Genomic DNA, 27,073 nt, shown 5'->3' with positions numbered 1-27,073 from the left:
AAAGTCTACTGATACCTCTGCTAGCTTGTATGGTAAAATAATTTTTTCTCCCACTGTCATGGTCTTCCTTGTAACTAACGCTTCAAATAGCATCTCTTCTTTAACCTAAAATAGAAACGTAAATTCAGTAATTATGATCAATGACAATGAGTAAATATTTAGAAAAGTCAAATGCAGAAAAAAAGATATTAGCAAATACTCGGTTTGATAGAGGACCAAGATTGGAGGCCTAAAATGCACTAGGCAATTTAAATGTTGGCCAAATCTAATTTAAGTGTCCCATTCACCACATTTCATACACATTCAAATGAAGACAAGGCAAACAAGACATCAATTTGATCATAATGGAGAAACATTTTACATTGTAAAGAATATAAAAAATATGGACTAATATCCAAATTATAAAAAAACCAACCATTAATACGACCGACCACACTCTGAAACGAAAACAATTCCTGAACTCAAGGAATATTTCAGTAAGTACTATTTATGTTTCTTGTTATGTGCGTTTGAGGCTCTTCATGTTCCCAGAGCGAACAGATGCCATTGGGCTACACTAGCACACGACAGGGACAAATGGAGACGTTACTGGCGCCCGCTCGAGCAAATCGACAACTAACGGGAAGTTAAGTGATTAAGTGACTATTTATGTTTCAGATGTTTGTTTTATGTATGTTACACTTTAAAATAAAGTTGATACCTCCTTTGTTTTCTTCCTCCCCTTTCACTAGGGACAAATACTATCAAGAATTTGATATGTGCTGCAGAAGCAGGACTAAATCCTGAGTACCGCTGTATGTGACCCAAAAAACAAAAATAAACAAAAGTTTTAAAACTATTAGAAAAACCATAAGCCAAATAGTCTACTCTATGGACTAGACTTGCTCAAGAAATGACTATTATACTACTATGGATAAATAGAGAATAACAACTTCATTCCACAAAAAATATAAATTTTTCACATAACTGAAATTTATATAATTAAAAAGAATAGATATAATAGATAGTATTAAAATCTTAAATATGGTAGAACTAGAGATAAGGTGTTGCACAGGGCCTATCTGGTTTCAATACCCAGTAGGTTATATGGTCCCTAGAGCCTGCCAGGCTTGACCCTTGAGCATTGAGTCAATAGTTAGACCTGAGCACTGCTGGGTATGACCCAAAATCAAAATCAAAAATTATACTAAATATGGTCAAAAAAGCTAATTTCAGAACAAACAAATGTTTGTTTCAACAGATGCCCTTCCCAAAAGACAGAAGCCAGGGAGAGAGTGAAACAGGCCGAAACATGCTAACTTTTATCTCTAGCACAGCAGTGAATGATCCACAAATACCAAATAAGAAATGAGCACCAAGTCCTGAGCATCACTACAAATGGACTCCAAAACCAAAATTTAATAATAAAGATAAATACAAACAGAAAAGCAACATGAGAAAAAAATAAACATCAATAGAAAAACATTTACCAAAATGCAAACACTTTTTACAAGCTTTTCTGCTGCTGTTATTTTGAGGGTTGGAGGCCATACCTAGCAGTGTGTAGTTGCAATTCCTGGCTCTATGCTCAGAGGTTCACTGGCCGTGTTTATGGGAAACACATGCAGTGCCAGAAACTGAACTTGGCTCAGCCACATGCAAAGCAAGCACCTTAATCCCTGCCTAATCTTCCCAGTCCCCAAATAACAGGTTTTAAGAATTGAATCAAAACATTATTTTCTAGAAAAAGACAAAATTTCTAACACAGAATAAACTAAAAGGGTATCAAATACAGTTGGTATTTATGATGATGCCCTTCAAACCTCTAAGGAACATGTTCTCTGCTACTGAGTTTTCTTTTACATTTAGAAGAAACTTTGAAAGAATGAAAGACTGCCCAACTCAGTTCCAGGAGTTGGCTTAATGCTAACACAAAAACTCAATTATAAATATCTTTGTAACTTTGTAATTCATGGTAAATCAACTACAAAACTTTTTTTAATCTTTAATCCATTTTGATTTGACTTTTGTGCACGGTATTAGAACAGGGTGTAAGTACACTTATTTATTTGTTGATGCAGCTTTCCTTCTTCCATTTCATATTATTTTCTTCTTTTTTCAAAGATTACTGTCTGTATACGTGCAGATCTATCTCTGCATTTTTAGTTCTACTTCACTGGTCTGAAAGTCTGTCCTTACTCCAGTACCAAATTTTGATTAGTAGGGTTTTATAGTATAATTTAAAATGGGGGAAGGCAACCTAAACTGTACTACAAAGCAGTAGTAATTATAACAACATGGTATTGGAACAAAGACTGATCCCCACACCAATGGAATAGGGTTGAATATCCTTACATACACCCTCAAATATATGATCATCTAATCTTTGGTAAGGGAGCAAGAAATAGAAAGTGGAGCAAGGACAGCCTCTTTAACAAATGGTGCTGGCAAAACTGAGAGCTACATGCAAAAAAATGGGCTCAAACCTCTACCTAACACCAGAAACAAAAGTCAGATCAAAATGGATTAAAGACGTTAATATCAGGCCAGAATCCACAAGGATTAAAGAAAAGGTCGGCATAATATTGAAGCTAAAGGTATCTTCAATGATGAAACGCCATTAACCAAGCAAGTGCAAGCAAAGATAAACAAACAGGACTATCTTAAACTAAAAACCTTCTGCACCTCAAAAGAAACAGTGACCAGCTGGGGGTATGATGCCACCAGCAGTTCAACCTGCACCTGCAGGGTGAATGCATCAGCAGCCTGATGGTGCCTTCAGGCTTCCTGACACCCCAAAATTGCCACTGTGCCTTTGGCCAGACCCCAACAACTTGCGACCAAGTTTACCAAGAAATTAAATGGCCAAAAGTTAGGTATGTGGGAGCCATGCCCACAAACCACCTCCGGCTCAGCTATATAAGCTCAATTACTGGCCTTATCTCAGAGACCCATAGATAAATCTCAAAAGAGACCAAAAGCCATATTTAATCTCAGACCTGTGCATGGCTGAACAGACTGGGGAAAATCAGAGGGGACCAAATTGGCCTGTGCCTGACCAAGCAGTGCCCCCAGCAGCCACTTGCTTCCACAATCCAAAATCACTGCCATACCCCCCATCTGACTCCACCGTCTCAGGACGGACAACACCAAGATATGATCTGCTGAAAATTCTGGTATACGGGTTTTATGACTGGTATCTCCAGGCTTTCACAGACTTGGGGTTGGCTACCTTCCCCCATTTCCCAATACACATAGAAGCACTGGCAGTCACTCCCGTGAACTAACTCCAGCACCACCCCGTAACTCTATTACTGGCCTTGCTTCAGAGACCCATAAAAAAAATCTCGAAAGAGATCAAAAGCCAGAGACACAGCAGCAAGTCCCGAAAGACACCACTTCTGTGATCTCTCAGGCCCCATATGGAGCCAATTTCACTGGGGCACCCCAGATGGAGCAGGTGCAGTCTCCCCAACTACTCCAGATGGAATCCCGGCAACCAAGAGCTTCCATAAGCAAGGCCCAGGTATGCGGGTTCCAGGATTAAATCTCCATGCTGTATGGTGGCAGAGGCACCGGGCTGTCCCTTCCCTGCTCCCCACCCACTTGTAGGCCTGTCTGTCAGCCCACAATGTGCCTCCAGGTACCGTCTTAGCACACCGACAGCACTGGTCCAAAGATGCCCAATTGAATCCCAAAATGGATTAGTGCCCTAGAGAAATGTCTCTGGAACCCAACCATTTACAATCTAGGATTCCAGAAGCACATAGCTGTGGCACCCAAAATATTCAAAATGAGCAATGGACAATGAATGATCTAGCATTTGCCCCTGGCAGACAGGCAGGCTTGAATGGTGGTGAGAAAATGCAAGCAAAATAAATGCCCAAAAGGAGAGAGAGAGTACTGGGGAAACTGCCTGCCATGGAGGCAGGGTGAGGACTGGGATGAGGGGTTGGGGGAGGGGGATATACTGGGGACACTGGTCATGGAAAGTGTGCACTGGTAGAGGAATGAGTGTTCAATCACTGTACGGTGTATCTTGAACATGAAAGCTTTGTAACTGTATCTCACAGTGATTCAATTTAAAAAAAATGTAATGTGGAGTTCATGCCCAATTCAATCAGCTTAATTAATGGCTGAATAACAGTACTCCTATATTTAAAAAAAAAGTGACAAGGATACAAAAACAGCCTACAGAATGGGAAAGGAAATCCACCCAATACCCTTTGATAAAGGGTTAATATCAAAAAATATACAAGGCACTGCTTGAACTCTACAAAAAACATCCAATTCCATCAGAAAATGGGCGATGAAATGAAAAGAAACTTTCTCAAAGAAGAAATTCGAAAGGCCAAAAAGCACAGGAAAAAAAATGCTCTTCATCACTATCATCAGGGAGATGCAGATCAAAACAACAATGAGATATCATCTCATACAAGAGACTGGCACACATCCAAAAGAACAAAAGCAACCAGTGTGGGAGTGGTGTGGGGAGAAAGGATATTCTCCCTCACTGTTGGTGGAAATGCTTACAGACCAGTTTTTTCTGGAAAACAATATGGACATTTCTAAAAAACTAGATTTTGAGCTCCCATTTGACCCAGCAATACCACTTCTGGGAATATACCCTGAGGGCCCAAAAATACAAAGCAGAAACACCCTCTGCTCTCTTATGTTAATTGCAGCACTATTTACCATAGCCAGAATCTGGAAACAACTTTACTGCCCAAGAAAAGATGAATGGATAAAGAAACTATGGCATGGAGGTATGGTGCCACCAGCAGGTCAGTCTGTACTTGTGAGGCGAGTGCATCAGCAGCCTGATGGCACCATCAGACTTTCAGATACCCCAAAATTGATGCTGTGCCTTTGGCCAGACACCAAGAATTTGGGGAAAGTCAATGGCCAAAAGTTAGGTATGTGGGAGACACACCCACAAACCACCACCGGCTCAGCTATATAACTGGAGGCATGACCTCTCTGGTTCCTGATCAAACTGCTTAATGGCCATGATCCCAGAAACTTAGAAACGAATCTCGGAACCCAAAGGCTTTTGGCAGAAATGCATCCTGTTCCTGCAGTAGGTTACTGGTGCTGGGCCACTCCAGGGGGAATAGGTTTTGTGCCTTGGCCTGTTCCCCCTGGCGGCCCAGTGAACGCCATCCTCCAGAGGCCACTGAACAGTCAGGTTGGGGCCTGCAGTGACAAGACACACGGGGCCTCACCAGATGTGGGTGGAACTGGCCCTTTCCTCCCCATCCCAACGAGACCCTGAGTCGCCGCCTACAAATGGCCTCTCTGGCTCCTGATCAAGCTCATTAACGGCCATGATCCCAGAGACTCAGAAACAAATCTCGAAACCCAGTGACTTTTGGCAGAAATGCATCTGGACTGCATACAAGGTGGCTGCCGCATCAGACCTTATTGGAAAGCCAGGTATGAGCTGGCAGTGACAGGGCAACTGCAATCTCAAGGGAAGGGGGGCGGTACTGGCTCATCCTTCACGCCCTACCGAGGTCACGAGTTGCCCCCCACAAGCGGCTCTCTGGCACAGCCCTGGCTCCAGAGGCAAAAGGACTTAATCCAGAGCCGGGCAGTTTGCAGCAGAAAAGTGAATGGACCATGCATTAAACTACAGCACCATGCATCCCCGGGAGGGAAAGGGCGTTGCTCCCTTCCGCCTTTATCCCCCCAACAGCAGGGTGCCTGCCTCCTCAGAGCTTTTAGGAAAACCAGGTATGAGCCGGCGGTGACAGGGCAACTGCAGTCTCATGAGAAGTACCGGCTCGTCCTTCACGCTCTACGAGGTCATGAGTTGCCCTCCACAAGCGGCTCTCCGGCACAGCCATAACACCATATGCACAGAAACCAATCTCATAATTATCTGGCTCTTTGCAGAAATCCAAAATCATGCGGCCACTATTGCGGCCACATTATATGATTCTCATAACCAGCTATAGAAAACAAAGTATTTCACAATGCCTTTTCAGCAATTCTGATTATTGGGGGGGGGGGGGGGGGGTATTCTAAATAATAATGGTGCGCCTTTTGTCAAAATAATGAATGTAATCAATGTAGAGAAGAGTTAAGTGGAAATCATCAGCCTTGGCATTGGGAGGGGTGGGAAGGGGGATATATTGGGGTGGTGAAAAATGAGTACTGGTGAAGAGAAAGGTGTTTGATCATTGTATGACTGTTGTATGACTGAGACTTAAACCTGAAAGCTTAGTAACTTTTCCCACAATGATTCAATAAATAAATATAAGAAGAAAATAGGTAAAGGTAAGAAAATAAATAAATAAAATTATGAAAAAAAAGTAAGTATGCCCAATTCAATCAGCTAATCAGTGGCTGAATAAATAGCAGGACTCCTACATAAGAAAGAAAGAAAGAAAGAAAGAAAGAAAGAAAGAAAGAAAGAGAGAGAGAGAGAAAGAAACTATGGCACATCTACACAATGCAATATGCAGCTGTCAGAAAAAACAGAGTCATGAATTTGCCTATAATTGGATGACAGGAAGAATATTAAGCTAAATAAAATGCGTCAGAAAGAAAGGGGCAGATATACAATGACTGCATTCATTTGGTACATAAAAATATATATAGAAGAATAATATTCATGGCCAGGGAACACAGGGGTTAGGAGGACTGATCAATGTGGAATTAACCACAAATGTGGGGGGGGGGGGGCTGACGGTACGTAAGACAGAGAAGAGACCGCTATGACAATAATAGCTGGGAATGATCACTCTGGACAAGACCTGAGGGATAAAAGTAGATAAGGGACATTCTCGATAACCTTTCAGTATGGACTGGAGCGATAGCACAGCGGGTAGGGCGTTCGCCTTACAAGTGCCCAACATGGCCGACCCGAGTTCGATTCCTCCGCCCCTCTCGGAGAGCCCGGCAAGCTACCGAGAGTATTGGATATGCCAGACACAGTAACAACAAAGTCTCCAGTGGAGACGTTACTGGGCCCGCTCGAGCAAATCGACGATCAACGGGAGGGCCTTTTACCTTTTACCTTTTACAATGCCCAAAAGGGGGGGAGGGGAGGGAGGAAGGGAGGGAGAGGGGGAGGGAGAGAGAGAGAGAGAGAGAGAGAGAGAGAGAAAGCAAAGCGCTGGCAGGCACGGGGTGGGGGTTGGGGGGTGATGGGAGGGAACTTGGGACACGGGTGCTGGTAAATGTATACTGGTGGAGGGATGGGTGCTGGAATACTGTATGACTGAAATCTAATCATCAACAGCTCTGTAATGGTCTATCTCACAGTGATTCAATTAAAAAGTTAAAAAAATAGTAAAAAATTAAAATAAAAAATAATAAAAGGGAAATATAACCAAAATAAAAATAAAATGGGGAAAGGTAAAGCCTTCCCTAGGATTTTTCCCTAGGATTGTTTTGGCTATTCTGGGGATTTTATTATTCCATATAAATTTCAAAAGCATTTGAAATGTCTTTTAAAAAATATTATGGGTATTTTGATTGGGACTTCATTGAATCTGTATAATGCTTCGGGCAAGATTCCCATTTTGACAATATTGATCTTTTCCATAAATGGGGGATAAATTTCCATTTCTTCGTGTCTTCTTTCATTTCTTATAGTTGTGTTTTATAGTTTTCATTGTAGAGTTCTTTCACCTGTTTTGTTAACCTTATTCCTAAAGGCCCCTAAAAAGTAAAGGCCCTCCCGTTGATCGTCGATTTGCTCGAGCGGGCCCAGTAACGTCTCCACTGGAGACTTTGTTGTTACTGTGTCTGGCATATCGAATACGTCACGGGGAGCTTGCCAGGCCCTGCCGTGCAGGCGAGATACTCTCGGTAGCTTGCCGGGCTCTCCGAGAGGGGCGGAGGAATCGAACTCGGGTCGGCCATGTTGGCTGCGTGCAAGGCAAACACCCTACCTCTGTGCTATCGCTCCAGGAACCTTATTCCTAATACGTGATTTTTTGAGGCACAACTGTAAATAAAATTGCTTTTTCAATTTCTCTCTTCTATTTCGTTATTTACATCGACTTTTTCAAGGATTCCTGTAGACAGCCTGCCACTTTGCTATAAATGTCTAATGTTTCTAGGAGCATCTTGATAGAATCCCTAGGGATTTCTAGATATATACCATGTCATCTGCAAAATGTAAAGAGTTTGACTTCTTTCATCTGGATGCTCTTATCTTTCTTGCCTAATTGCTATGGCCAGACATCCAATACTATACTGAACATATTCTGTGAGCATAAGAAGCCTATCTTTGTGTCTGATGTTAAGGGAAGGCTTTCCATTTTCACCTTCGAGTATAATGTTTACAGTGGGCTTGTGGTAAATGTCTTTAACAATGTTTAGGAAATGTTCCTTCAACTGTCACTTTTATCATGAATGAGTGTGAATCTTATCAAATGCTTTCTCTGCATCTATTAAAATGATCATGTGAGTTTTACTTTTCTTTATATTATGTATTACTCCAACTGACTTCCATATACTAAGCCTTTTTTGAAATCCCAGGATGACACCTACTTGGTTATGGTCTCTTTAATGTATTTTCAAATATAATTGGTTAATTATTTTGTTGAGGATCTTTACATCAATGTTCTTCAGTTATATAGGTCTATAGTTTTCTTTTTGTATGATGTCTCTGTCTGCTCTTGGTATAAGTGTAATGTTTGCCTCCTTGAAACTATTTGAGGATTCCTATTTCTTCAACATTCTGAAAGAGCCTGAAAAGGACTGGGAGTAGGTCTTCTTTAAAGGATTGGAAGAACTCCCTAGTAAATTCATCTGGAACTGAGCTTTTGTCTCTGGGGAGACCTTTGATTACCTTGTCAATTTCCTTGATAGTAACTTGCTTGCTCAGGTTCTGTTTCCTCTTGATTCAACCTTACAAGGTCACAGGGGTCCAAAACTGCATCCATTTCTTCTAGGTCTCTAGTTTCACAATATAAAAATTTTCAAAGGAATCCCTGATAATTTTTTTAATTTATCTGTTTCAATGTCTTCCCTTTCCTTATTTGGTTTGCTAAAGTTTTCTCTTTATTTCTAAGTCTTGCTAATGGCTTATTATCTCACTTATTCTTTCAAAGAACCAGTTTTTGGTTTTGTTGATCATTTTGAATGGTTTTTTTTCATTTCCATCTCACTGATTTCTTCTCTAAACTTTATTATTTCCTTCCTTCTGCTAGTTTTGGGTTCTTTTTGTTGATCCTTTTCTAGCTGCTTAAATGGTGTTGTTAGGTTATGTGGACTTTTTCTTGCTTCCTAATGAATGTTTTTATTGTTATGAACTTTCCTCTCAACATCATTTTTGCCGTGTCCCGTATATTCTGATAATGCATATCTTCATTCTCAGTTGTTTTCAGGTATCTCCTGATTAACTCTCTGATTTCTTCTTTTACCACTGGTTATTCAGTAGTGAGGTCTCACTTCTAAGTGTATGAATTTTCCCCCATTTGTGTTTTCATTTCCAGAGAAAGGAAAAGTGGCAGAGACCTAAAATGCAGTCTAGAATTAAGTAAGTCATCCAAGGCAAACTGAGGAGTAATGGTTATCTGGTAAAAAGAGATACAGGGAAGAAAATCCAAATCTGACAGGATTCTGGCAAACTCAATACCAATCTCATTCTCTGGGAGAAACACTATTAATAAAACCATTAACTCTTTTATACCTACAGAACAATGATACAAGATAAAAACTAAGAAAGTTATCCTGTTACTTGAAATAACAATTGAGAATGCAATCACTCACTTCTAATAATTCTGAGACAATAGGCAGAACTTCAGGATTACAGATATCTATGGAGTCATCCCGGTAAGTCTTCTTTTTATAACGGATATTACCCAAATGTAGAATTGCAGAAAGAAGAGAGAAAATCCTGTGAAAATAAAACCATAAATTACAACTTTCATGTTTGTAGTTTCTAAATATCATTTCAAAATTTGAATCAAGCAAATAAAGTAGTAGAGATATTATATACTTAGGCCTTCAGAAAAATAAGAAATGTGAGAATAATTAATTATAACCACAATGATCAAACTTTATTGTTACTATGAATGGTACTACGCAAAGTGCTTTTATACCATTATCACTTGTCAACTAAGGCTGTTCCAAAGAGGACTTCCTGTTATTGTATAAAATGGCTGTATCAAAATTGCATGCCTCAGAGCCAAACTCAGTGGTTATGGCACTTCCCTCGCACACAGCCAATTGGGGTTTGATCCCCAGCACCATATATGGTCTTCTAAGGCCTCCCAGTAATGATCTCTAAACACAGATCCAAAAGTAAGCCCTAAATATTGCTGGGTGTGGCCCAAAAACCAAGAAATAAGTAAAACTGCATGCCTTTTAAGTGTTTGTTATCCAGCCTGGAATACCCTTTTCCATACCACCTATTTAGATCTACTGAATCAGAATCTTTAAAGAAACAGTAAAGTACTCTTGGTATGTGTTTTAAAAAATAAAACTACAAAGTCATCTCACTGGGGTCCATTATCTAATATCCAGACTCTTACTATTACATTGATCTGGACCTTCCCCTTGTCTTTCCCTCCCATGTTAGAGACAAGTATGCGCCTTTTCCAGTCAATAACTAAGCACTGAACTGAGCTCTACACATGCCATGATCCCCAGTTTACTTAAGAACATTACTGTGCCTATTCCCTATCTCTCAAATAAACCTATAAAACTTTCTATTGAAGATTTCACTTGTCTTAATCTAAACAACTCACCTTTGATACTGGATCTTCTCCACTTCAAAAACAAGCTAAATGAATTAACTTAAACTCCGTGTCTTCATTTTATAATTTCTTATTTACTTAAAACAGGTGTTCCCTGCTATCTGAGAGTAGACAACCTTAATTGGTATGATCTGGAAGACTATTTAGGTGCGGGGAAACTGGTGGGCTGGAGACGCTCAAAATTTCTTCATGCAGCATAAAGTTAAAGGAGGGAAACAACATATCTTGGCTGTGGCTGACCCTAGTTCAATACTCAGAAACACATATGGTTCCCCCAAATACTGCCAGGAGTAACCCCTGTGCACAAAGTCAGAAGTAAACCCTGACCATAGCCAAGTATGACACACACCATAAACATTTCATACAACTATTTAGTATAATTTCAAGATCCCAAAAATAACCCATCAAATTATACAACAGGAACATGCAACCTGAAAAAAATCCTCAATCACATTTTAGTTCACCCAACAAAATGTCTCATAAATGCTCCTTATAACTAAGAAAATATATTAATTTCACATCACAAAGACATTTTAAACACTACACTTAAAATTCCCTTCTTGTTTTTGTTTTCATTTGGGGGCAATATTTAACACTGATTAGGGATATTCCCAGCATGGTACTCAGGGGTCCTATAGGTGCCAAGGATTGAACTCGGGCCTCCTGCAAGGAAAACATGTGCTCCGACCCTTTAAGTTATCTCCCCAGTCCCTTCTTATATATTTTCATACATCTTTATACCTTGTCCAACAATTTTCTTAGGATAACTCTGTTCTACTTGAGAAATTTCAACTATGTAATTTCCCAAAATTATGAACCAGTCAAATAAAAAAATACTATCTTAGAAATCAGAGATTCTCAGATTCATTATGCATAATCTAGAGCTCAAAAATTTCAAATAATAAGTTTTTAAAGTTTGAATCAACATATCAAATTATAAATCTGATGTGAGTTAGAAAGAAATGACTCAAAAGAATTTGTAGTTGAGTGTAAAGTACTCATTTAATGAGTAACTTTCAGTGAATTGTCACTTGACTGTGTTAATAAATTATACACTTCTGGTGGTTACAACCAAATATACGCATTTGTGTATTTACATATTTTATTATTGGACTTTAACTGATTTTTCACTAAAAGATACTGGCAAAGGATCTGCCAAGTAGAGAGCTATACCAATGATATCCCAAAAAATTATTTTACAGTATCATTTTTAATAGAGATATTAAAAAAAAATGGCACACCTGATATTCTCCTATCCCAAGAAGGAGATTCGAAATTATCAATATAATCAGGTCTGCAGAAGTTATCAATCCAACTCACTCAATAACATTTTTTATTCCTTTTTGAGGAGGAAGTAAAATTGGGGCAAACGGACTGAATTCAGGACTTCACACATATGAGGCATCACACTCTGCCAATTGAGTTTCATTCTCCACACTAAATTTTTCTGGTGAGAATCAAGGTTATTTTGTCTTTAATTACAGTTTATTTTTACTTTAAATTCAGATTACTTCATGCTTATCTCAATCTTTTTAACATTTCTGTCTATACTTACAATGAACAAAATACATTTAATACAATAATGTAAACTTAAACTACATACAGAAAATTAGGTTTTATTGATGAGTACTCCACATTGACAAGATAAAAGCTCAATGATTAAGAAAGCAAGGAGCTATAAAAATAATGCTATACAGCTTGGGGAGATAGCTCAAAGGGTTAGAATATATGTGCCTGGTGCTAAGTTCTATTTCTAGCACTACATGCCACATTCTCTCTTTTCCTGCACCCCACTGGTATAGCCCTGCAGGTTCCCACCACAACTACACCAGGCACTATCACACTGCTGAGTCTGAGCAATGAACCATTTTCCCAGTTGGCTGAGAATTATCAAGAGTGGTTCCTAGGTCCCTAAGCATTATTTAGGAGGCACCGAAGGGGAAAAATATAGAAAAAATACATTATAAAGGAGCATTTAAGTAAGGTTCACGGATAGGCTTCAGAGATACCATGAACTCATGTAATCATATGCAAATGTAGAAGTATATTCTACCAAAAAATGAACCTTTAGCATTCTCAAAAAATTTGCAACCAAAACCAGCAAATTTTTAGAAAAAAATTTTTAAGCAATGCTTTACATTGTAAAGGAAGCACTACATCAGGCATATTATCCAGATAACTATTTAAAGGCCATGATACAGAGACTCACAAATGAATCTCGGAAGAGAGCAGCATGCTGCAGAAATGTCTCCAGACCCCGCAGCAGGCTGATTTCACCAGGGAGCCTCAGAAGGAAGCAGTCATAGTCCCTCCGCCTGCCCCAGATGAACCCCGTTAGCTGCAAATCTCCAGAACCCAAAGAAAATCCCAGGTATGCAGGACCAGTGACTGAAAACTCCAGACCTCATAGAGCCAGAAATGGGCCACCTCTTCCCATCTCCCCACCCTTCGGTGTCCTGGCAGTCACACCCATGAACTGTCTCTGGAAGCCATTTAAGTGCGTTAATGCGTCAGAGACTCATAAATGAATCTCGGAAAAGAGCAGCTTTCTGCAGAGATGTCTCTGGACCCCAATTATTTAAAATTTTAGAATTGTGCAACTGCAAAAAAGGTCGTGTGACATTTTGTACTATACATAACATTTCATCATCCTGTTAATCGTCGATTGCCTCGAGCAGGCCCCAGTAACGTCTCTTTCATCCTAGCCCTGAGATTATATTCACGGCTCTTTAGGAGAATGAGACCCATCAATGTTACTGGTATTTGGCATATTTGGTACGCCACGGGGAGCTTGCCAGACTCTGCCCTGTGGGCAGGCTACATTCGATAGCCTGCAAGTTTGTCCAAAGTAGGAATGAGATAATAGGATATCATAAAAAAAGTTCTGATAAGATGTCGCGCGGCCGCGTATGTATGTATATGTATATACTCAGAGACTATACATAACAAGCAACACAAAATAAATTATTTGGCATCTCTCTGTGGGGTAGTTTTCAGTGGTGGTGGAAAAATTCGAAATAATGGTGGTGAGAAAGTGTAATGGTGGTGGAATTGGTGGTTAAATACTGAATGTAATCAATTATTGTGAACAACTTTGTAACAATAAAATTGAAAAATTAAAAAAATAAAATTAAAAATTGAAATGTGATAGCTGGAAAAAAAAATAAAAGGGCCAAAGAGAAGGAATCCTTGGAACACATGTCACGATTTTTTCTCTACCGAGGATATAAATATATAATAAATAAACTCACTGTCTTCGTGTCTTGGGAAGAAATCCTACCATTTCCATGGCCAGTTGTAAACGTTCAAAGTCATGCCTCAAATCCTCATCCTCCACAGTGAAGCAATCCTATTTTGAAAAAGAACAAGGGGGATCAAGATCAGATCTAGAAAACGTTAGCCACTTAGAATACAGTAATTTTAGATAAACATACCTATGAATAAAAATTAGAGGCAGAAGGATAACTAGACATAATCGAATTCCTTAGACATCTTACAACAGTAAGTACCTAGTTCCAACATCAGCAAATCATCCTTTTCCCTTCCATGACAATCATGGCAATAATCTCAAAAATAACAGGATAAAAAGTAAAATAATAGGATAAAAAGCTAGAAATTTTTATTAAGCATTCTTATATCAAGTTTTATTTTGAATGGATCTAAGGAATATTAAATATCCAGATATTTAAGAGCTCAGTTCCACAAATGTTATTTGTTCAATAAGTATTTAACAAATGACTACCCAAATGCAAGACACTGAATGAGTTCCTGGGACACAAAATTTTAGAAGAAAAATCTAAGAATTGGAGCCTAGATTTATATACTATGAAAAGTAAATGATAAAGCAATGACGCTTATGACGGTGTAATCTGCCCCAAGTGAATGAAAAAACAAATAAATATATAAAAAGAATACTAAGAAATACGGGCTTGAGAGGTGGCACAGAGGCTCAGGTGATTGTTTTGTATTGCCTACCCTCCACAGATCATATCACTGGCACATTCATGTCTCCTCAACAACACCAGGAGACAGATCTGAGCACAAAGTCAAGAACAGCACCAGAGCACCACCAAGTGTGGCTCCCAAATCAAAATGAATTTTAAAAGTAAAATAAATGAAGGAATAAAATACATTTATACTGATTTCCATAATCAAAGATTTACAGAAGTAATCTCAGTGTACTGATTTTAAAAAGTATACCCAACCCCTCTCCCCAGCCACAAAACGTCACTAATGTCCTTAATGGTACTCTTATAGCAAAGGAATTAGAAAAACTAAGGATGAATTAATCTGTAAGACTAGAAATAGGTTGATATCAGTTCCTATCTTGATACGGGTTCCTTCTTTCTGTTTAGTCATTGTTGTTGCTGCTGTTGTTTTATAGAGCCAATCAGTGAGCCCTTACTTGACATGGGTTCCTATGGAAGAATATCTTGAGACCATATAGGGAAATGGAAAAAGCAAAACAGAGGAAGTTAATGTAACCTAAACAGTGTACAACATTAATGCAGCACCAAGAATAGACAACAGGAATTAAATCCCAGACTAATTTCTGAAAACAATAAAAACAGAGTGGTAAAGAAGCTGGTTCATTTATATACCATCTCCCTTCAATTCCTGGTTTAGAACTTCTCGAGAAAGATAGAAATTTCCAAGTGTTTCTAGAGAGACAGGCAAGGGAGGGTACAAAGGTTTTCCTAAGTTCTAAGAAAAGTCTTTAGGCATAATGCAAAGACTGGTATTGACTGTAGGAGGTCAGTCAGACACAACAAAATGACAAGGTTAAAGAACAAGGCAAGTAACTAACAACTGTTAGAATTCCTACAGAAAGACGGTTAATTCCTCTATTCATCTCAGTATAAGCTCATCTTCCTTGAAAACACTCTCCCTAAGAGAAGAGCACTCTCATTTTCTTCATGCTATAACTTTTTTCTCCACGTTTATATGGGATGAGAATCCTTTTTTATTTATAAGTGGCTGGTGTGTAGGTAGCATTTAATAAGATATATGGGAGAGAAGGTAAGGGTAGAGTCAAATAAAGACTGTTTTCCATAGTGATTTTAATTTCTTAGAATGCTATTTTAAAATCATAATCTTTTGTAATAATCAGTTGGTAGCAGGACACAAATCAGAGTAAATGACTTTCAAGTAAAGGTACTTGGAGATCATTTTAGAGAAAATAGTTAAAAAGAACACAAGCTAACTGGAATCCCAGTAACCTTATTCACTTTCTTCGTCAGCATGATGGAAGTCACTTTAATTTTGAGTCACTATTGCTTCTTTTGCAAAAGCTAATAAAACTAACTAAAACCATTACTTTATTCTAAATAATATAACTTAACATTTTAAGGAGGTTTAAGGGGCTGGTGTGACAGTACAGCAGGGTGCGCATTTGCCTTGCATGCAGCCGACCCCAGCATCCTTTATGTTCCCCTGAGCACGCCAAGAGTAATTCCCAAGTACAGAGCCAGGAGTAACCCCTAATAATCGCTGGGTGTGAAAAAAAAGTAAAAAAAAAAAACCAAAAACACAAGGGGTTTAAATAATCAGATATGTCTGTCAATATGGTTAAGAGGAAAAATATATGCAAAGGTATTTTACAGAGACTTCACTAGCAGATGATGACAAATTCAGAAGTGATATTTGAGGAGTGACCATAAGCTTACACCATGGAGAGGGGATTGACACAGGTATCTTTATGCTGCAGAAATCCTTAATATAGGGAAAATGGAAACATCACAGATTCAAAACACTCTTCCCAGAATATATCAAGGTCCTTAAAAGAACGGCAGGTCAAACGCAGAGGAAAATGAACTGTCAGATATGTATGATGTCAGGTATTATAAATGTCAGGTACTGGTTTCTAATACCAAGAACCATGGTTTTGACAGTTAAATGCATATACCTGTGCAGATGTGAGACCATCACTTATTGTTGTAATAATCATGAGTAACCGGTAACTGGACCCTAAAACTGAAATTTGCTTCATATCATTAAAAAAAAAATTACAAGGGGCTGGAGAAATAATAAAGAAGGTAAAAAAATAGGTAAAAGAGAGGGTAAAGTCAGGCATGTGCACTTGCCTTGCACAAGCCTGACCCAGTAATGATCCCCCAAAATCCCATGTGTTCATCAGAGCTTTGCCAGTAATGATTCCTAAGCACAGAGCCAGGATTGAACTTTGCACATCACCAGGTATGCCCCCCCCAAAAAAAAAAATTCCTAAGATTATTTATTTATTGAACCTATTTATTTGAAACCCATTTTAATGTAAAAATAGGATTATATTCTAAATAGTGGAACTTAACATTTATTAAATATATTCTATATATCAATCACTTAAAAAATCACTAAATTCAGGCTCCAGAGAGATAATAGAATGGGTAGAGTGCTTGCCTTGCACGTGGCCAACCCAAATTCAATCCCTACCATCTCATATGGTCCCCCAAGCCAATCAGGCGTGACCCCTGAACTCAGAGCCAGCCAAATGCACAGCAAGGTGTGGGCCAAAATAAAAAATTAATAAATGAAATTCCAGTAAATCCTCAAAATACAATAGAATAAATACTGTGTGTACAAATAACTATAAGCTGATTTAGGAGAGAAAAGGTTAACCAATATGCCAAATAACAAGAATGATCAAATCAAAGTCTATACGGATCTAAATCCACTGCTCTCTCTCATGCATTAACACTTTCGTGAGCTTATTTTAAAAAGATAGCCTTTGAGAAGAATTAAGTCACCATAACAACTACAGCAATTCTCTCACTAGCCTCACTAGCTGATATTCCTAATGGAACGCTTTGGGAAAATTCATACAGTTCTCTATTACTGGCATAAGCAAAACAGTACAATGGTAGAAAAGTATTTAAATAACTTCTCTCCCAGTAATGATAGTCACATGTGTTCTAGAAACATAAAGGGAAACAAAACCCAGTTTGTCCTCAACTAGACTATGAGGATAAAAGGTAAGAGGAAAGAACAAACTGAAAGATTAACAGAATGACTGTTTTCATTATTAAAATTGTGAAAATAGAGAAGAAATTACGTAAACTTGAAACAGTTTTATTTGCAGTAAAAGAGCTGCAAATGCAATAAGCAAGAGGACAGTGAAGAAACTAATGTTAAAGAAGAATATGGCTACCAATCTCCTCTAGAAAAATGAGGAAGGTAAGGTAATGATTATTGCAATAATAGAAACACTGTGCACTAAGTAAGCGTGGCACTCTATCAATCTCTTTATATGTTTGCCTAATTTAATATTCACAAAAGCTAAAGATTATTATCATCCCCTTAAAAAGATGACAATTAGGGAATCAGTGATAGCTTTAAAAAATAAAAGCACAAGCTTAGAGGGTGACAAAGATCCAATCCCAGGTAAGCAGGGTTCTCTTGACCATGCACAGAGTCAGGATCGGTAGCAGGTATGTGTGAGTAGAGATAAATTTTTTTTTAACTTTTTTTTTATTAGTGAAACACCATGAGATACAGTTGTAGACTTACAAATTTTTGTGCTTGGGTTTCCGTTGTACAATGATCGAGTACCCATCTTTCCACCAGTGCCCATTCTCCACCACCACGGGTCCCAGTATCCCTCACACCCCCTCCCCCATCCCACCCTGCCTCTGTGGCAGGGTATTCCCTTTTGTTCTCTCCTTTTGGGTGTTGTGGTTTGCAAAAGAGGCATTGAGTGGCAGTCATATTTGGTCTATAGTCTACTTTCAGCATGCTTCTCCCATTCTGGGAGGATCCTCCCAACACCCTTTATTTGGTGCTCCCTTCTCTATCTGAGCTGCCTTTACCCCTAGAGTGTGAAACTGGCCTCCAAGCCATGAAGTAAACCTCCTGGTATTGAGATAAAATTTTTAAAGCACACACACACACACACACACACACACACACACACACACACACACACACAAATTTTAAAGCACTGACCGCTTGGGTTCTCAAAACTAGTCAACATGGGGCTGGAGCAATAGCACAGCGGGTGGGGCGTTTGCCTTGCTTGCGGCCAACCTGAGTTCTATTCCCAGCATCCCATATGGTCGAGCACCGCCAGGAGTAATTCCTGAGTGCAGGGCCAGGAATAAGCCCTGTGCATTGCCGGGTGTGACCCAAAAAGCAAAAAAAAAAAAAAAAAGTCAACAAAGCAGTTCTCAGGAAGAGCAATGATGCAGTGATGCTAGCCTCCCTTGCAGTACTTGAGGGCTTTCAGAGCTGCACCCAGCAATTCCAGGGATACCAAGAGGTGCCAGGAACCAAACTGGGATCAGCCACATGCAAGGCATGTGCCTTAACTCCTAGACTAACTCCTAGTCCCATAGTCTATATTAGTCTATAAATAATAGCAGACCAGCACACAAGTTCAACAAAGTTCTGTAAAGCAATGTCTTACACTTGTCATATATGTTTACCAATCTACCTACTTCCCAATGAACCAACAAGGTCACTTGATGTTTCTCAAAAGGGGTAAAACAGCATAAAATTTTTCTATTAAAATTTATCAGAATCTACATACTTAAGTATTTATTTTCTAAAATGCTGTATTTAAAACTAAAAGTAATTTTATTATTACAAAACAGTTATGTAATTAAGCTTTGCCTAAAAGAAAAAAGTAATATCCATAATTACTAGCCCTTCTCAATACTGAAGTACATTACTTTTGTAATCAGTAGAGTTTGTAATCACATGCAGTGAGAATTAGAATTGTGGTTATTTAAAATAAGGATTAAGACATGCTGTTTCTAGGGGGATTATTTAATAAATTAATTCATTAGTCAATTAATAAGTTAGATGAGTGTGTGCCTTTCACTTCTTATATCTGATTTTCAGTTGCCATTTTTATGGTTACAAATGTGTCATCATAAATACCATAAATAGGGCCAGGGGAATAGCTCAAAGGGCTGGAGCGCATGTCTGTTATGCTGAGGCCCTGTATTCCATCCCTAGTAGCACATCATTCTCTTAGTAATTTGGGTATAGTTCTGGTGGCCTCTAGCACCACCAGGCTCAGGTTTTAGCACTTACCTATTTGAACATATATGCAGGCCAAGTATCACTGGGAGAAACCCCAGGCAGAATATGTAACTTTTGTAAGCACTCCCACATTAATTGATCAGAATACCACAAATAAAGCTAAACTGACCTACTTTTATTATATCATACCCATGTAAATATGCCCTAAAATCACTCCATTTGAAACATAATACAATCTTATTTGTAAAACAATTCATTCATTTTTGTTTTAGGGATAGTGCTTGAGGCCAGGCGGCACTGCTGAGAGCCACCAGGGCCACATGGGTAATAACAGCAGTAGGGCAAGTGTGCATCACACACATCAAGCTCAATGCCTCATGCACAAAGGCATGTACTCCATTCCTTTGAATTATTTCTCTGGCCCCAGAATTTCAATTCTTAATTTCTAAAAAGTTACATAAAAAACTTTACACAGACAACTTGATATCAAAATCAGGGAAACATTTACATGTGTTAATTAGGTGAAAATATTATTTCAGGACACACACCAAAAAAAAACAGGAAAGCTGTAACTTTTAAAAATAAACAAGAGGGGGCTAGAGCAATATTACTGCGGGTAGAGTGTTTGCCTTGCACGTGGCCAACCCGGGTTCGATTCCCAGCATCCCATATGGTCCCCTGAGCACCGCCAGGAGTAATTCCTGAGTGCAAAGCCAGAAGGTAACCCCTGTGCATCGCCAGGTGTTACCCCCCAAGAAAAAATAAATAAAATAAAATAAAAATAAACAAGAAACATTACTATGTATAGTAATACGCAATATGTAATTAAACTACTCAAAAACAAAGAATAAACCTCACAAAATAATTGCATTACATAAGAAATCAGGAATATAATCAATTTATTGCCTGTCTGACTATAGTCTACATATTGTATCCCCTCCAAAAGTAAATTGGTTTTAAATAAACCCTTGGTTTTCAATAAACCATGCCTAGACAATTTAATCAATTCAAAAATTGAAGACTGATTTATCTCTTTTCATAGACTGTTTGTTTTCAAATGATTTTCTAAGTTATAAGATATGTGTAAATGAGCAACGTGAAGGTCCTGAAACAGGAACATAGAATCTTTAAGCACTTGTACTGACCGGCTCAGAGTCATAGCAATAATCATCCCAGCTCTGTCTGAGGGGTTTCTTTGTTATCTGAAAGTAAGGCAGATTAGTTAGGTAGAAGTCATGGCTATTACACTTCTTGAATCATGTCTTGCAATGTTCAGTTATTACAACTGCTATCCTAAGAAAGTTATTTTGGAAAGCAGTCTAAAAAATCAAGAAGTAACCAGGAAGCACTCTGATCTAGGAGATCCATTTTATTATAACCACGCCAACTTACTATTGTCCAGTGATTTATATTTATAGTAATTGCTAGGATCGCATATTCTCTAAGATTAGCCTTATAACAAGGATTTGTGTGGCATGCCACTGATTACCAAAACATCTGGAAGAATAGTAATGAACCAATTTTTTAATATAAATAATTATCTGCTCATTTATAGCAATTTTTTAAAATAAAAAAATTTAATCACTTAAACATGAAACTAATAGTTTAAACAAGGGAAGGAAAATTAAAAAGCTAAATAATGGTTATTTCTAATCTGCTTAACTTTATATTCAGAAATGCTTAGCATATATAAAGTGTTATCTAAAAACATTTTTGATATGCTATATAAACATATACTTCAAAACTAAAATGCATGCTATATAAGATGCTGCATATCTTAGGAAAAATCTAAGAAATTATTTTCACAACCCTAAATTGGTACTATAATTTTTGAGCGATCATTAGAGAATCAACTTTCTTATAAAACCTTCTTTAAGTATTTTCTAATTACTACAGAGGGATTTTATAATTGATATGAACCTTACCTCAATTATAAAATAAGAGGAGATGATCTAATATTTAAATGATCTGTCATACAAATTTCATTAGGAGTGGTTTCAAAATTTATTATAAGGAATAATCAAACTGTATAAACTAATGAAAAGATTTGAGAATTATACGTTAGAAGTTTAGGGTGAATTTTGAGCTTCAAGAAAAAAATACAACTTCTGAGATATTTTCGCCGATGAACTTTATACTAAATGTCTAATAAGATCATTCAATCAAAAAATACACTTAATAAGCATACCATCATGCAAAGACAAATATTAGACATCAAAACATGCAAATATGCATCAAGTAATACTCTGCCAAGAACAAGCAATTCCTTGACAAGGAACAAGCATTAATCATTAGTAATATTAAACATGTTAAGAGCAAATATAACTCAAGTTGGAACAATTAAAACACTTAGCTAAAATATCTTTTAAAATGCCCACTAGTCTCTCTTAGAAGTCCATGAAATGCAAAAGATGTACTTATATAAATAAACATGTACAATTCATATGAAAGTAGTAATTTTTAAATCTGAGGACTGCATCACATTTTTATATGCACACCACACTGCATATAATGCAAATACTAGTTAATTACCAGGTTGGTACACAAAGTACTACTAAAAACTGCTTAATTCAGGAGCTATAATAATGGCCTACATTTCAAATGCTTTTTATGAAATCTGACCTGATTGAGATAATGATATTCTTCTGGTTCTTTAAGATGGAATGCTATTTTCTCTTCTTCACTTGCTCCTGCCAAGAGGTAATAGAATACATGGTAGTTCCTGTTGGAAAGAAATAAGTATATGGCTTTATGATGAACATAAGTTACGATAGATATCTTATAGCTATTAAGAAATAACACTATGACAAAGTTAGACCTCCAAAATTACTTTTCTCCATTAAAAAATTTAAAAAACTAGCAAATTTGCCAGAATTAATATTTTGAGAACACTGGAAATTACTGAAAGGCTTCTGGCAATTAAGGGAGTGTTTACGCTAGAAAAACAGCTGAATTTCAACAAAGAGCAAATTTTACACCCTTCTAACATGCCGTTTTTCATTTTCTCCTTGCCATTTTCCACAGTAGCTTTGAAAACCAATTGCTCATGATCCTGGTCAACACCAGAAGCCTAACAGCCCCAAACAAGAGGGCAGAACAGTACTGAATCTTACCAAGTCTCATTTCTTGAAAAATAACATTATTTTAACTGTATCATTTGAATTGCCATGTTTCTGAATGTTGTCGTTTCGAGTGATGCAAAAACTAAACTGGTATAAAAGTCTTCAGAGACATTTGTACAAAACAATGATAGGCAATTATTTAGCACATAGGCTGCTTAAAGCAATGGTGATATATAGAGAACAATAGATCAACAAAACAATTAAAAGGAAAGCGTAAAAGAAATCTCCACAAAGACTGTGAGAAAATATCTTCCTAGGAATCCAGAAAGTTAATATTCGTGCATAAGACTATGCATATGCAGGCAGAGCAATATGCAGACAACCCGGGTTCAAACCCTGGCACTATCTATGATCAATCGAGGCCCACCAGGAGTGATCCCTGAGCACAAAGTCAGAAGTAAGCTCTGAGCACAGCCAGGTGTGGCAGGAAAAAAACTAAACAAAGCAAACAAACAAAAGACTGCTTATGCCCAGGACTTTGCACATGCAAAGCCCATACAGGAGAAACTAAGTTACATCTCAAGCTAACCCTGAAGACAACACAAATAGGAAGAGGAGTTCACAGCAAAATTATTACATGCCAAACCTGAGCATTTAAGATACACACAAAAACAGCCATTGTAGCAAAGACTAGATGTACTGTTTCCAAGCATTTGGGAAAATCTATCCAATCAACACTGACAACTAAGTCAACCAAGCAGAAAACTCAATGATCATCTTAAAAAGAATACTATTTGGGCTGAAGAGATAGGAGTCCCAAAAGGAGAGGAAAAAACAGGGATGATAAAATATTTGAAAAAATAATAAGCACAAATTCCAAAAATATGATTTAAAAATAAATCTGTATATCTAAGTAACTGAAAGGGATCTACCTCTAAACAAATCAAAATTGTTGAAAGATACACAAAATTTTCAGTCCCATGAGAGAAATGTCTCGTGGTAGAAGCCTAATAAACAAAAAAGACTGAAAATGAAAGCCTGGGAGCTGATTTCTCATCAAGCACTGTAGCAAAAAGGGTATTTTAAAGTGCCAAAAGAGAAAAAAAATCAAGAACTATTACATATCCAACAAAACTATCCTTCAAAAAGTAAAGAAATAATTAGGACATTTCCAGATAAACAAAACTAACAGATTTTATAGCTGGAAAAATGGGTCCTATAAGAAACACTGAGAGTTTTTCAGGATAAGACTAAGAACATTTGACAAGATTCAATTAAGTATGATGAAATAAATATAACTAAGAAACGTAACTGCTTATGTGTATGTTTTTCAAAGTACAAGTTTATTTACAGGCCACACCCAGTAGTATGTCACTCCTGGCAAAACAAGGCCCAGCAGTGCAGGTGTGAAGAGCTAGTGCTTGGTTTGGAAATATTCAAGCTGCATCATTAGGACCACATCCTCTGGTACTGAGGTGTCACTAGAGTTCTAACTGATGAGGCACAGAGGACCATGTGGGGAGTAACCTCACACACCATAAAGGTCTCGCACAGGGCCAACTAAGGTTCGGTTTTGGTTTTTTGGTTTTGGTTTTGTTTTTTTTTTTTGCTTTTTGGGTCATATCCAGCAATGCTCAGGGATTACTCCTGGCTCTGTACTCAGGAATTACTCCTGGCAGAGCTCGAGGAACTATATGGGATGCCAGTGACTCAGCCATGTGCAAGGTAAATGCCCTACCCACTGTACTATCACTCTGACTTCCAAACTCGGGTTTGATCCCCAACATCCCATATGGTGCCCTGAGCACTGCCAGAAGTGATTCCTGAGTGCAAAGCCAGAAGAAACCTCTGAACACTGCCAGGTGTGGCCTAAAACAAAAAAATGGTCATAGTAAGAAACGCCAATGAAATTAAAATTTTACACTAAAAAATATATTTTACATAAAAGTAAAGTAAAGTAAAGGCCCTCCCGTTGATCATCGATTTGCTCGAGCGGGCCCAGTAACGTCTCCATTGGAGACTTTGTTATTACTGTGTCTGGCATATCGAATACGTCACGGGGAGCTTGCCAGGCTCTGCCGTGCGGGTGAGATACTCTCAGTAGCTTGCCGGGCTCTCCGAGAGGGGCGGAGGAATCGAACTCGGGTCGGCCATGTTGGCTGCGTGCAAGGCAAACGCCCTACCGCTGTGCTATAAGAAATTAATTGAAGAGAACTAAAATATAAACAGAAAAAGAATTTGTAATTCTGATCTCAGTTACCCCATTAAATACGTTAATTAAACACATCAGTCTAGTACTAATAGAATGAAATTTTTAAATGATAAATTCTAATTAATAAATGTAATATAGATTCAAAGATACAAATAGGTTGAAAGTAAAGTAATAGGAAACGATACCATATAAATATTATCAAAGGTAAAGGTAAAAAGGCCCTCCCGTTGATCGTCGATTTGCTCGAGCGGGCCCAGTAACGTCTCCATTGGAGACTTTGTTGTTACTGTGTCTGGCATATCGAATACTCTCGGTAGCTTGCCGGGCTCTCCGAGAGGGGGGGAGGAATCGAACTCGGGTCGGCCATGTTGGCCTTAAAAGAATACTAAAATTCTAATACTAATTTTCTTTCTTTTACCATGCAAGTAACATAATGTTAGCTCTTAGTTATTAAATATTATTTTATATAAAGCACACAAAGTATTTTATAAATATTATTTCATTTAATCCTCTAAATTCTAGGCTAGCCTTCCATCTATAATGTGAATAAATATAATGAAGAAAAGAAGTTAGAAAACAGAGACATATCTGATAACTGAATGTAGATGTGTTAAACTTCAAATTCTGATTCTTCGATTTCTTTTGTCTCTAACATGATGCAAGTAATTTACATCTGATATTTGCTTTTTTTCACATGACTTTTTGTAGGAAATTATATACCTTGTGTCTTAAGTGTATTACACTTATACTGTCTAGCACTGGTAGCACTGTCCTCCCGTTGTTCATCGATTTGCTCCAGCAGGCCCAGTAACGTCTCCATTGTGAGACTTGTTATTGTGTTTGGCATATGGAATACCTCACAGGTAGCTTGCCAGGCTTTGCCCTGCGGCAAGATCTCTCAGTATCTTGCTGAGCTCTCCGAGAGGGGTGGAGAAATCAAACTCGGCTTGGCCGAGTCGGTCGTATGCAAGGCAAACGCCCTACCGCTGTGCTATGGCTCCCAAGTTTTATTCAAAGCTTTTCTAACGGAAAGAACACCTCCGTGTGGATCAGGGACTGAAGGCACACTGTTCACAATGAGCAGTACGATTCCCTTGTTCCCTGTTCCGACAGCTTGCCTAGAATTCTGGAAGAGCAACAATTCTATACACCTTTCAAAAATCTCATTATCTAGGAGAGAGAGAACAAAGGGGAATGCCCTGCCACAGAGGCAGGGTGGGAGGGAGGGTGGGGGGAAATGGGCACTGGTGGAGGGATGGGTATTTGATCATTGTATGACCGAAACTCAGGCACAAAGATTTGTAAATCTACAACTGTACCTCACGGTGCTTCACTAATAAAAAAAAAAAAAATCTCATTATCTGTACTGCAAATCATAATGCCCAAAAGTAGAGAGAGAGTAAGAAGAAAAGTGCCTGCCAAAGAGGCAAGGGGTAGGGTGGGGTAGGGTGGCAGGAGGGATACTGGGGACACTGATGGTAGAAAATGTACAATGGTGGAGGGCTAAGTATTCGATCATTGTGGACTGAAACTCAATTATGAAAGCTTTTTAACTGTATCTCATGGTGATTCAGTTAAAAAAAAATCTCCTAGGAATGTTTGAAAACGCAGTGTTCTTCCCAAGACAATACAGCAATTATACCACTCACATGTGGTATAAACTGATGATAAGGGAAGGGTCATTATAGCAGCAATCCTAAAAATCTATTTGCATGACACAAATGCTGACCTGACAGACTTTTACAAATGGAAATACATACCGTTCGTTATGCTCTTGATAAACAAGCCTGGACTTCTCCAACAGATACTTTTCAACATAGGCACTAGAAAAAAAAATAAACTTGGTTGACATAAAAACTTTATAAAAAGTATTTTTCAGCAAAGATGTAAAATTGTAAAGAATAACACCAGATCATTATAATTGCATACTATGAATAAATGTTGTTGTACTATCCATTTTTAATTCAGAAACTGAGTCCTTTTTTTTCACTCAAGAAAGTAAAATCAGGGCATTCCCTTTTGCTCACTCTTTCCTTCAGGGTCTTGTAGTTTGCAATAGAGGTATTGAGTGGCCATCTTGTTCAGTCTATAGTCTACTTTCAGCACCCATCTCGCCCTGC

At 38.1% G+C, this 27,073-nt stretch overlaps 1 protein-coding gene across 5 annotated transcripts in view; it reads right to left on the bottom strand.

Moving 5' to 3' along the window:
* Positions 1-27,073, bottom strand: part of MYO9A (myosin IXA) — a 224,388-nt gene that overhangs the window by 132,836 nt on the left and 64,479 nt on the right. For all 5 annotated transcript variants that reach the window (XM_056128796.1, XM_056128797.1, XM_056128798.1 and 2 more), the window contains exons 4-9: positions 26,714-26,776; positions 22,302-22,401; positions 20,825-20,881; positions 13,952-14,049; positions 9,712-9,838; positions 16-105 (exon numbers count right to left, since the gene is read on the bottom strand). In XM_056128796.1, coding sequence (XP_055984771.1) covers positions 16-105; positions 9,712-9,838; positions 13,952-14,049; positions 20,825-20,881; positions 22,302-22,401; positions 26,714-26,776 — 535 coding nt within the window. The remainder of the gene's footprint in view (positions 1-15; positions 106-9,711; positions 9,839-13,951; positions 14,050-20,824; positions 20,882-22,301; positions 22,402-26,713; positions 26,777-27,073) is intronic.

This window comes from Sorex fumeus, unplaced genomic scaffold, assembly GCF_029834395.1.
Source record: "Sorex fumeus unplaced genomic scaffold, SorFum_2.1 ptg000067l, whole genome shotgun sequence".
Classification (NCBI taxonomy): domain Eukaryota; kingdom Metazoa; phylum Chordata; class Mammalia; order Eulipotyphla; family Soricidae; genus Sorex; species Sorex fumeus.
Note: the sequence above shows the minus strand (reverse complement) of the source record. Positions and strands in the feature narration are given on the sequence as shown.